This window comes from Ovis aries, chromosome 24 (assembly GCF_016772045.2).
Source record: "Ovis aries strain OAR_USU_Benz2616 breed Rambouillet chromosome 24, ARS-UI_Ramb_v3.0, whole genome shotgun sequence".
Taxonomy (NCBI): Eukaryota; Metazoa; Chordata; class Mammalia; order Artiodactyla; family Bovidae; genus Ovis; species Ovis aries.
This window is the reverse complement of record NC_056077.1, coordinates 42,115,184-42,126,934: the sequence shown is the minus strand read 5'-3', so window position 1 is coordinate 42,126,934 and position 11,751 is coordinate 42,115,184. Positions and strand designations below refer to the sequence as shown.

General features: G+C 66.4%; 1 protein-coding gene and 1 long non-coding RNA gene across 4 annotated transcripts; one reads left to right on the top strand and one right to left on the bottom strand.

The window, feature by feature from the left end:
• Nucleotides 1-359: 359 nt before the first annotated feature.
• LOC121817887 (uncharacterized) lies at nucleotides 360-8,562 on the bottom strand. The gene is made up of 3 exons (XR_006057980.1): nucleotides 8,250-8,562; nucleotides 6,516-6,603; nucleotides 360-3,511 (listed from the first exon to the last, which is right to left on the bottom strand). It is a non-coding gene; the product is annotated as an uncharacterized LOC121817887 (long non-coding RNA).
• On the top strand, nucleotides 5,375-11,381 carry LOC105604882 (cytochrome P450 2W1). Of its 3 annotated transcripts, none has more exons than XM_027961250.3 (9): nucleotides 5,375-5,577; nucleotides 5,822-5,984; nucleotides 6,249-6,398; nucleotides 6,467-6,624; nucleotides 7,923-8,096; nucleotides 8,396-8,534; nucleotides 8,901-9,085; nucleotides 9,252-9,393; nucleotides 9,510-11,381. In XM_027961250.3, exons 1-9 carry the CDS (start codon nucleotides 5,404-5,406, stop codon nucleotides 9,704-9,706), a joined length of 1,482 nt encoding a protein of 493 aa, XP_027817051.1. In that variant the 5' UTR covers nucleotides 5,375-5,403; the 3' UTR covers nucleotides 9,707-11,381. The 3 variants fall into 3 exon arrangements, with proteins under 3 accessions (XP_027817051.1, XP_042096359.1, XP_042096360.1); XM_042240425.2 differs by adding an exon at nucleotides 7,599-7,713 and having other exon boundaries at nucleotides 6,249-6,624; XM_042240426.2 differs by lacking the exon at nucleotides 6,249-6,398.
• The last annotated feature ends 370 nt before the right edge of the window (nucleotides 11,382-11,751 follow it).

Here is an 11,751-nt window from a genome sequence, read left to right as displayed (position 1 = left end):
CCTCTGCATCCCCGCGAGGCTGCAGCTTAGGGCAGCAGAGACTCCTCTCACAGTTCCGGGGGCCAGTCATGCGAGAGCCGGGTGTTCGCTCCCTGCTGGTGGATCGCCGGCAACCCTTGGTGCCCCTGGCTTGTGGACACATCACCCCCTCGGCCCCACCACGTGGCCTCTCCCGGTGTGTCTGTGTCCACACAGCATCTTTCCATGAGGATTAGGACCCACCCCATGACCTCACCTTAGCTAACTACATATGCAGTGGCCCTGTTCCCAGAAAGGTCACATTCTAAGGCAGGGGGAGCTAGGACTTCAACACGTGGATCCAGGCACACGATTCAACAGATTAAAGAGTGAAAATGCACTGCAGCAGGAAAGCTCCTGGTGGTCGTTTATTACCGTAAACAGTGAAAACCGGAAACAGCAACAGTAAAGGCAGGGGAGGGGCTGGGGTCGGGGGGTCACCAGCTCTCTGCAGCAGGGCTCCTCCCGACCTTGTACCCTGGGCAGAGCTGATGGAGGTGGGTGGCCGCCCGCCCACCACCCTGTTGTCTGAGTCTTCCCTGAGCTCCAACCCCCATTTACGCATCCACTCCACCCACGCAGCGGTCCCTGGCGCCAGCCACGTGCCAGACCCTAGTCATAAGCACACAGGGCGCTCAGGACCGCAGAGTCACCAGCTGGTCCCCTGGACAAGCAGTCTCCCGCCAGGCCCAGCACCACTGCCCCCTGTAATGTCGGGGGCTTGCCCGCCAGTCCCAGCAGCACCCCCTCCCCACAGGGCCTGGGTTGGATGCCCCCTTCTGCAGAAGGCATCCAATATGCCCGCACCCACTCACAAGGGCCCCCGTGGTGCACACCGCCCAACCTCTGGCCTGAGGTGGGATTCCACCTTGTTTGTCCGGAGCCCGCCCAGAGCTCCACCAAAGTCAGTGGGCCGGGCCCATGGGGAAAGCCCAGCCCTGTCGCCGGGCCTGAGTCGGCCTGGGGCTCCGGGCCCACAGAAAACGACTGGAGGAAGATGGCACGTGTTCCTCGTCCCTGCCATATCAGCCGTCGACACCACAGGAGCCAGGGGCCCTGCACTGGTTACTCTTTAATGCTCCAGGGCTGCGAACAACAGAAGCGTTTATGACCCAGCAGAGAGCACCTTTCCCTGCGACTAGATGGCACCGCTTAGCAGTGGAAAGGACCGCTCCCCCCCACCTCTCCTCTCCGTGGGGCGGCCCTGGGGGACCCATGAAGCCCCGAGGCCCAACGGCCAGGAGGTGTCAGCCTGCCAAGTAGTTACTGCTTCATAGGAGATGTTCAGCAGTTCATCAAATGTTTGGGTCAAAAAGCAGGGAGTAATGCTTCTGGAAACCCTCTTACATGCTGGGCTGTTGTTCATGGGCTCACAGTGCCTGGCACACAGTAGCTGTTCAGTTAGTATCTTTTGAAGAGGGAATTCCCTGGCAGTCCAGTAGTTAGGATTTGATGCTTTCACTGCCTGGGGCCTGGTTTCGATTCCTGCTTAAGGAACTAAGATCCCATAAGCCATGCAGCATAGCCAACAATTTAATTAATTAGTTAATTTAAAACATTTGGGGAGACTCTGGTGGTCTGGCGGTTAAGAATCCCCCTGCCAACGCAGGGGACGTGGCTTCGATCCCCAGTCGGGAAAGGCTCCATGTGCCTTGGAGCCCCTGAGCCCGCCCTCGAAAGCCTGAGGACTACAACTACGGACGCTACAGCCCCTGGACCACAAGGAGCCCCTGAGCGAGAATCTTGAGCACTGCAGCGAAGAGTAAGCCTGCTCGTCACCAGAGGGAGCCTGTGCGTAGGACACAGACTTGGTGCAGCCAAAAACAAAGAAACTGCAAAGTGAAGTTACAAATGATTTCTGAAGAATGGATGCAGTTTTCAGGTCACACATAGAGACACACGGAGGGCAAGCCCCTTGCCCAGGGTTACACAGCCAGTGTATGAGTTTTCTTCCACTGTGTAACAAACGCTGTTTGAAACAAACAAGCTGTTTCACAGCAGTGATCCACTGTGCTCCGAAACGCGGGGAGAAGGCAGGCCTCGTGGAGACGGCCCCATGGGCCATCCGCTGGGGCCACCACACCTCAGGATAGGGAAGCCCCTCAGGACTGACCACGCGAGGCTGCATGCTGGGCCTGGGTCTTGGGGCGGTGGCTCCTGTCCCCGTGGCCCTCTGCCCGCCTCCCAGGGCTTCCTCCCAGGATGCTGACTGCGTCCTGCACAAAGGATCCCAGAAGCAACAGGTGGAAGCCGTGTGGCCTTCATGGCCTACCTCCAAAGTCTCAGAACGTTGCCTCCATCACGGTCACTATCCCCCACCCAGATTCAAGGGCACAGTCCCTGGCTCGCCATGGCTGAGGGCCAAGTAGATGGAGAGCTTATGGGCTGGGAGCTGCCACTGGAAGATGCCATCTCAGCCGAGGAGTAGACGGAGGGGCCAAGTGTGGTTTGTGCAACTCCAGAGCCCTCTAGGGAACAACCTGCGCCTCAGGCGTCAGGCCAGGTGTGACCTGAGCCCCAGGGGACCCCGGCCACTCACTTCTGACCACACAGTTCCCAGGTTTCTGCTCGAGCAGCAGTACGGGGCTGGCAGAACTGCCCCCTGGACTGCAGCTCGGAGGAGGTGAGCCTCGGAGCAGGTGGTTGCCTGGCCACCAGGGGCAGACACGGAAACACCGCTTGCCCGACAACCCCCACTCCCCAGCCCAGCCCAGAGTGCTGCCTGCAGACCCAAGAGAGAGGAGGGTTCATCAGGGTCCTGATGAGGTCACTGGGCCCCCGAACCCAGCCTGGCCTGAAACCAGATCTTGCTAGTGTTTTGACGTTAATAAATTCTGCTGTCCAAGTGTAATTTTCAAAAGGCTCTCAGACTAACAGGTACGGAGCACACGGCCGACCTTTTTCTTGCCCGTTAACGAGGGAACAGGGCGAGACGGCAAGGCTGCTTCAAAGAGAAATGTGCAAACGCCGACAATCACATCCAGTCAGAGGAGAGAGCACCGGACAAGCCCGCCGAGCAGGCTCCGGACGCGTTAACGTCTGACGGGCAGCAGAGCCGAGCCTCTGGGGTGACCTCCTCCGTGAGACAGAAGTCCTCTGTGTGTTTACGGGGGCTCAGCTGCATCTGTCCTGTTCTTGGTCGGCTTGGTGGCCTCTGGGCGCCGTCGGTCATAGACAACAAATAGAGCGAACCCCCGTTCCCGGGGGGACTAAGTGACCCCCAGGCAGGCGGTTAGATGGCGACCCCATGAAGGGACCCATGTGACCCGTCTGCCGTGTTTCTGGAGTTGGGTGATGTTCTGAACCATCCCAAGGCTCCCAAGGCCTCCCAGGGCTGCCCCCACAACGGACATAGCCTGGGGGAGCTGGAAACACCACCACCACCCACTCAGCTCCGGAGGCCAGAAGGCAGGGCGCCTACCGAAGATGGCTCCAGGGGGGTCCTTCCTGCCCCCGCCAGCTTCTGCGGCTCCCGGGTCCCTTGCCTCTGTCACTGAATGAGGGGCGAGGTGACTGGGTTAAAGAGCCGCCCTCCAAAGAGGCCCCTGTTCGGAGGCTCTGGGGGAACGTGACTGTCGGGGGAGCGTCCTTAGACCCAGTGCCCTGCTCCAGCCAGTTTGGGTTTTCCCAGGACCCTCCCCGCGGTGCCCCCCTCACTGGACAGGATGCAGGCAGAGCAGCAGGTCACTCAGCAGGTGCTGTGGGGCCCGCCCCCTGCACCCCTGGGGCACGGGCCACCGCGCCGCCCAGCTGAGCCCACTCCCAGACGCCAGGGGTGGCTCTGTCAGGATGGGCCTCTAGACGGCCTCCCCGCGCACTGCGGTAGCACCAAGACCCGGCTCCCGCCCAGCAGGCCCCTGCACACGGGCTTCACCGGCCCGGAGCAGAGCCCCCGACGGGGATGCGTGCTCCCCTCCAGCCCCGCAGCCACACTGCCCTTCCCACGAGGCTGGGCCCCCAGTGTGGCTCTGCGGTCGTGACCCACGGCTGCCAGGGCCCCCACACACACCGCCCCTGCAGGTCCACACAAGCTGTCCCCTCCTCACGAATGCCCGTCCTCCTGAGACCCACACTCCAGCTCCAACGCCCGAGGGGTTTTCTGCGCAAAGTCACGGCCACATGCCCCCCAGTCGCCCCCGCTGGGCTGCGAGGACCCTTCAGGATCCCTGCAGCGCCCACTCCTGCAGCCCTAGCCCCTAGAGAGCCTGGTCAGACACAGAGCTCAGTACGCGCACGTTGAGTTAACCACCTGAACTGTGCTGTGCCTTCAGCCTCTGCGCCCAGTAGGGACCTTGGGAACAGCTCCTCAGCCCAAAAGACCCAGAGACTAAGCGGCTAGAGAGCAGTTACCCCTCCTGGCAACCCCAGGACCGTGTATCTGGATGGGCTGCCTGTGAGGCAGTGAGCACCCCAGCACGGCAGGCGTGCAAATGGAGGTTGGGAGGGCTAAGGGCCCGCAGGCTGCCTTGGCTCTGGGGTGGGTGTAGGGGCACAGATGTCAGCCCAGGGGACAGGCCCGGGGCGAGGGGCCCAGCGGCAGGGAGGGAGGTCCCGCTGCCGCTTGCCGGGGCGGGAGGCCCAGCACAGGCCCAGCTGCTTCTGGGGCCACCAGCCTCTGGCCCCTCAGAGCTCGATTCCAAAGGGCGCCTCCTCCCTCCCAGCTGGGCCTCCAGGCTTTGGAGCAGAGTGCAGCCCAGACAGAGAGAGCTCATAAACCCGGCACCTGGCGCCCCAGCGGCCTTGCTTGCAGGCTGGGCCCCTCTGCGCAGCCGACCTGCCCTCATGCCCACCCTGTCCCGGGGAGACCAGGGCCGTCTTCCCGGGGGCCGGGCTCCGACAGCCCCCAAGGGGCACACTGCCACTCTGGCAAGCTCGCTGTCCGGCTCTGGAGCCCTAGCATTCAGGCGCTGGCCGTGTAGACCTGATGCCCGCCCTGGCCCAGGCACAGAGGTGCTGGATGGACACAGGCGCTGGTGGGCTTGGGCGGGCCACGGGGCTCCCGGGGAGGGAGGCTCAGAGCCTGGGGAGGGTGGGGCCCAAGGCCCTGGAGCCCTGGTTCTGGTGGGGAGCCGGGGCAGAGGCGGATCCTGCGGGGAGTAGACGGTCACTGTGCTCTGTCCCCCCCAACAAGGCGAGGGCCGAGGAGGCCCCAAGGGCCCAACTGGCCGCCGGCCCCCCAGACGTCCCCCGCCCCCTGGCACAGACTGGCCCCCACGATCCCTGCACGCCTGTCGCTTTAAGCGCCTGGGTGCAGACTGCTCCTTCCACATTCTCGGGGTGGTGGGGTGGCGGGAGGGTGGGGTGCCGGCACGCCCTCCCGTGAGGCCCATAAGGTGCAGGGCGGGCGGCACCCGGGAGGGGAGCTGCCCGCCACCCGCCAGACTCATGGCCCTGCTGCTCCTGGCGCTGCTGGCGCTGCTGGCGCTCTGGGGGCTGCTCCGCGCCCGCGCCGGTACCCCAGCCCCAGCCCCCCGCTGGCCCCCGGGACCGCGGCCCCTGCCCCTCGTCGGGAACCTCCACTTGCTGCGGGGGGCACAGCAGGACGAGGCGCTGATGCAGGTGGGTCCACGGGGCCCTGGAGGCCGCCATCTGAGGGCTGGGGCCAGAGCTGCCGGCAGACAGCAGCAGCCGGCTCTGCCTCGCTGTGTGATCCACAGAGGCTCACTGCCCACCCCCAGGCCTCAGTCTGCCCATCTGTAGAAGGGGCAGGGGAGTGGTGAGGACAGAGGGGGCTGGAGGGGCGTGAGGGGACCCCAGGGACCTGGGGGTTGGGCAGCGGATGGACCCTGCCCCTCTCTACCAGCTCAGCAAACAGTACGGGCCGGTGTTCACCGTGCATCTTGGGCACCAGAAGACGGTGGTGCTGACTGGCTATGAGGCAGTGAAGGAGGCCCTGGTGGGCACCAGGCAGGAACTGGCTGGCCGGCCCCCCATTGCCATCTTCCAGCTCATCAACAGAGGCGGGGGTAGGTGTGTGCGGGGGGAGGGTGCCCGCATGCGTGGGGCCTGCAGGGCTTGTCCCTCTCTGAGGCATGGGTGAGTGCTCCCAGGAGGCCCAGGGGGAGCACCAGGGTGCCTGCCTGGCGGGCCCAGAGCAACGGGGGCAGGGCACACCGACAGACAGGCCCCGCCAGGCCAGCTGGAGGTGAGGGCTGGGGGCTCAGGGGGCCTGAGGCTCCGCCAGGACCCTGCCCCAGGGCCACTCACCACCGGGCGTGTGCGGCCGGCAGGCATCTTCTTCTCCTCAGGCCCACGCTGGCGGGCCGCCCGCCAGCTCACCGTCCGCGCCCTCCACAGCCTGGGCGTGGGGAGGGCGCCCGTGGCCGACAAGGTCTTGCAGGAGCTGAGGTGCCTCACGGCACAGCTGGACAGCTACGGAGGTGAGTGGGGGCCGGGGCGCCTCCACCCCGTGCAGCCCGCAGCCCTGACAGCCGCTCTCCACCCACAGGCCGGCCCTTCCCACTGGCCGTGCTCCGCTGGGCTCCCTCCAACATCACCTTCGCGCTCCTCTTCGGCCAGCGGTTCGACTACCGGGATCCTGTGTTCCGGTCCCTGCTGGGCCTCGTTGACGACGTCATGGTCCTCCTGGGGAAGCCAAGTGTGCAGGTGAGAGGTCGATGTTCTAGCCTGGGCCGGGGGGTGGGGGTGAGAGGGGGAGGGTGCGGTGGCAAGGAGCGAGGTGGGGGCAGGGACAGCCTCCAGGCTTCACCGGCCACATGACCCAGGCCAGTGCCCTGCGCTCCTGGAAATCAGGGGAGCCGAGGGCAGCAGTCCCCACCTGCCCGCCATCAAATCAGTAATAGGCACACCTGTTCACTGGTAGGGGTGGCCCTGGGCAGGTCCTCTCGGAAATGGGGCTCGGTTCCCTCCAGTCCCTGAACCTCCTCCAGGGTCAGGAATCGTGAGGACCGGCCCTGATTTCCAGACCCCACGGCTGCGTGCACTTCGTTTTTCTCCAGAACTTAAAAATAAAGGAAGTTAGTCGCACAGTGGTGTCCGACTCTGTGCGATCTCATGGACTGTAGGAATTCTCCAGGCAAGAATACTGGAGTGGGTGCTGTTCCCTTCTCCAGGGGATCTTCCAGACCCAGGGATTGAACCCGGGTCGCCTGCGCAGTTTTAGCTCTAACTCGCTCAGGCACGCGTGTCTGGGTGGGGGCGGGGCATGTGTGTCTGGTGGCACGGGGCTCACGTGTACTTTCCAGCCCCATCTCTCCAGGACCTGAGGCCATGGGCGTGGGGCAGAGGCTGCTGGCTTCAGTCCTGATCCTAGTCACCCCCCCGAGGCTGGCGGAGCCTAAGACCCACAGGAACACTGGACTTCCTGCCGAAAGTACCCAGGCCGAGTCCCACCAGGGGGCCCCAGCTGGCCTGAGGCTGGAGGGTCAGGGGCTCCAGGGAGACAGAATGTCCCATGGCCTCCCATACCTGCACCCTGAGCGATGGCCAGGTCCCAGGGGACGGCGTGGTGCAGAGGGCAGCTGACAACTGTGCCCGTCAGGCTGTGCTGTGACCCCGGCTCAGGGCATCCTGAGCTGAAGCTTGAAGTTGGCAATTTCCCTTTTTTCCGAATAACTCAGCGAAGTCAGTGACTTCCAAGGCAGCGGCCGGCCCCACCTCCCTCTCCCCCACTCTGGTGGGTGTGGAGCAGGGGCCTCGGTGGCAGCCGCCTGCTGTGACTTGCATGGACCCCAGGTGTGTTACCTGTTGGTTGGCCCCTCCTCTGCACACCCAGGTGGAGGCTTTCCTCCGTGCCCCGGGGCTGCTGGTCCCACGGGGAGGGAGAGGGAGGGTGGCACCTCTGCCAGGAGCCTGGGGCGCTGCCGGTCGGCACAGGTGGCCGCACCTCCGGGCGGATGGCCTGCCCTCAGCCCTCACCACGCGGCCCTGCCCCCCCACTCCAGCTCTTCAACCTCTACCCGCGGCTCGGGGCCCTCCTCCAGCTGCACCGGCCGGTCCTGCGCAAGATCGAGGAGGTGCGGGCCATCCTGAGGGCCCTCCTGGAGGCTCGGCGGCGCCGCACACCCCCGCGAGGGCCGGAGCAGAGCTACCTGGACGCCCTGATCCAGCAGGGCCAGGTGTGGGCGAGGCCCGCCCCCGCCCCAGAGGCCGCGGGAGAGGGGAATCTTGGGGCCCCGCCTGGGGGAGAGGGGCTGGGGAGGGAGCCGACCGACCCTGGGCCGTGCCCCTCCACCCCCTGGCCGGGCCCCTCTGAGCCTCGGTCACCTCACCTGAGACGCGGGGCAGCTGCGAGGCCGCGTGAGCCCGCGACGTAGCATGCGCCTGTCTTCGACGACTGTCTCGAGCAGGGGGCTGGCTTCTTGGGGGTTCCATGGAGCCTGCCTCCCGCTGAGCGCGGCCCCGCCCACTTCTGCAGGGGAAAGACCCCGAGGGCCTGTTTACCGAGGCCAACGTGGTGGCCTGTGTCCTGGACATGGTCATGGCCGGCACGGAAACCACCGCCGCCACGCTGCAGTGGGCCGCCCTGCTGATGGGCAAGCACCCGCGCGTGCAGAGTGAGCCGGGGGGCGCGTCTCCGCGGGTCCAGGGGCGCAGGGGGGCGGGGCTGGGGCCGCGGGGGCGGGGCTGGGGCCACGGTGGGGCGGGGCACGGGCGGGGCCGGGGTGCAGGGGGCGGGGCCCGGGTCGCGGTGGGGCGGGGCCGGGGTGCAGGGGGGCGGGGCTGGGGCCGCGGGGGCGGGGCACGGGGCGGGGCCAGGGTGCAGGACCGGGGCGCAGGGGGGCGGGGCCGGGGTGCAGGGGGCGGGGCCAGGAGCGCGGTGGGGCGGGGCCGGGGTGTAGGGGCGGGGCCGGGGTCGCGGGGGGCGGGCCCCGGGGCGCAGGGCGGAGTTCCGGCATGCTGGCCCTCTGTCTCGCCCGCAGGCCGTGTGCAGGAGGAGCTGGACCGCGCGCTCGGGCCCGCACGGCTCCCGCGGCCGGAGGACGTGCACGCCCTGCCCTACACTAACGCCGTGCTGCACGAAGTGCAGCGCTTCATCACGCTGCTGCCCCACGCGCCCCGGTGCACGGTCGCCAACACCCAGCTGGGCCCCTACTTGCTCCCCAAGGTGCGAGGGCCAGGCCCCCGCCGCTCCAGACCCTGCCCCCTCTCCTCTCGGCCGCGGTAGACGGGGCTGGGACGGGGTCTCAGGGACAGAGATGTTGAGCAGGGCTTCCCATGCTCCCGGTCTGCGGAGAGCGGCCAGCCCCGCCGCTCACCTGGCGCCCCCACAGGGCACACCCGTGCTGGCCCTACTGAACTCCGTGCTCCTGGACGAGACGCAGTGGGAGACGCCCCGCCATTTCAACCCGGGCCACTTCCTGGACGCCGACGGGCGCTTTGTCAAGCGGCCGGCCTTCCTGCCTTTCTCCGCAGGTACTGCAGCCCCCCGCCGGCGGTGATCTGGTCCCCGGGGCCTCTGAGCTCAGGGCCCCGCCCTCGGGGCTTCCCCCACAGCCTCCGGGACCCACCGGCGCCCCATGTCCCTGCAGGCCGCCGTGTCTGCGTGGGGGAGAGCCTGGCCAGGTCGGAGCTGTTCCTGCTGTTCGCCGGCCTCCTACAGAGGTACCGCCTGCTGCCCCCACCCGGCCTCAGCGCCGCTGCCCTGGACACCACGCCTGCCCCTGCCTTCACCGCACGGCCGTCCGCCCAGGCGCTGTGCGCAGTGCCCAGGCTGCAGGGGCACTGACCGCAGAGGCCTGGGCTGTGTGACACACTCCCAGGGCCCTGGGGTTGGGGTCGGGACAGGATGGATGGACAGACATGCAGGCCCTCACCGGGCTCTCTGCTGCGGCCACCACGGGCTGTGTGTCCCGGGCCAGGGAGCCTCATCTGGGCACCATAGGGGATGGGGTGACCCCCCTCCCCCCTGGCCCGAGGGCCCCTCCCAGCCTAGCTCTCTTCTCCAGCTCCCAGGCCCCACAGCCCAGGGCAGAGCTGGGTCCCCTTCCGCTCTGCCCCCAGACCCTGGGCGTTGCTGCTGCCTCTGTCTACACCACGGCCCCTGCCAGCCCTCTGGGAACCCCTCAACAGGTGCCACAACCCCCCATTCCCACAGGCACCTCGGGCTTCCTGCTGCCCCTTCTCCCATGCTCCCCTCGCCACTGGCCCTCACCCAGTTCCCCAGCAAGGCCACGTGCCAGGCACAGGGGTGTCACCTGCCTGAGCTTGGGGTGCAGGGAGAGAGCCGGGGCTACTGGGCCCCATGGCAACGTCCACCCAGAGGCCAACCTCGGACCAGCGTTTCCGGCTTGCTCTGCACTGCGCCAGGCCCTGGGCCCACCGGGACCTCTGCAGACCCCACCCTGTTCTCAGGGCACCCAGGAGCCCTGTGGACCGTGGGCCAGTCGAGGGAGAGCCGCTGCCCAGAGTGGGTCAGCCAGGCTGGGGTGGGGCGGGTCGTAGGAGTTTGCAGGGAGGCCTCCTCCCAGAGCTCTTGCCCTACAATCCCCCAGGACCCTCCCCACAAGCCAGCTCTTGGTCTCTCGGTGGAGACCACACTCTGAGGGGCGAGGGGCGGGCTGGACGTGCAGGAGGTCAGCTGAGATCACAGCCCTGCCTGCCCAACACCACCTCTGCGAGCGAGACCTGGGCAATCAAGGCATGGTTCCCACCCTCCTGGAGCTCAGAGCTCACCGACTGAACTGACAGGACCGAGGGAGGCGTGGGGCCCTGGTTCCCAGCTGGGGCCGTAGGGCCTTCCTGGAGGAGGAGGGGGGAGGGGTGCATCCGAGGAGCACGAATTTGAAGGTCTGCCCGTGCTGAGTGTCGGTGACCACGTGAGGAGGCTGCCCTCGGGGCGAGAGCTGGTGAGCAGGACAGGTTGGGGTGGGAGGAAGTGGGTGACAGGCACGTTTCCCTCCAGACGTTCACGTGGAACGGCCCAGGATGCCTCGGGCAGCACACAGATCTGGGGGAGAGGTGGGGAGGAGAAGCTTCCCGAGAACCTGGGGCAGGGCTGTGGGCGCCATGCATGGGTGCCCTGATGGACGGCACAGTGGGCCTGGGGAGCGGAGGGTGGAGGCGCCGCCGAGCCCTCCTCTTCTCTGGATTTGTCTCTTTACTCGGCTGGGTTGGGCTTTCATTGCCCCACTGACCCCAGGCCAATGCCCTGCACTCCTGGAAATCAGGGGAGCCGAGGGCAGCGGTCCCCACCTGCCCGCCATCAAATCAGTAATAGGTGCACCTGCTCACCGGTGGGGGTGGCCCTGGGCAGGTCCTCTCGGAAATGGGGCTCGGTTCCCTCCAGTCCCTGAACCTCCTCCAGAGTCAGGAATCGTGAGGACCGGCCCTGATTTCCAAACCCCACGGCCACGTGTATTTCGTTTTTCTCCAGAACTTAAAAATAAAGGAAGTTAGTCGCACAGCGGTGTCCGACTCTGTGCGATCTCACAGACTGTAGCCCGCCTGGTCCTCTGTCCATGGAATTCTCCAGGCAAGAATACTGGGGTGGGTGCCGTTCCCTTCTCCAGGGGATCTTCCAGACCCAGGGATTGAACCCGGGTCGCCTGCGCAGTTTTAGCTCTAACTCGCTCAGGCACGCGTGTCTGGGTGGGGGCGGGGCATGTGTGTCTGGTGGCACGGGGCTCACGTGTACTTTCCAGCCCCATCTCTCCAGGACCTGAGGCCATGGGCGTGGGGCAGAGGCTGCTGGCTTCAGTCCTGATCCTAGTCACCCCCCGAGGCTGGCGGAGCCTAAGACCCGCAGGAACATTGGACTTCCTGCCGAAAGTA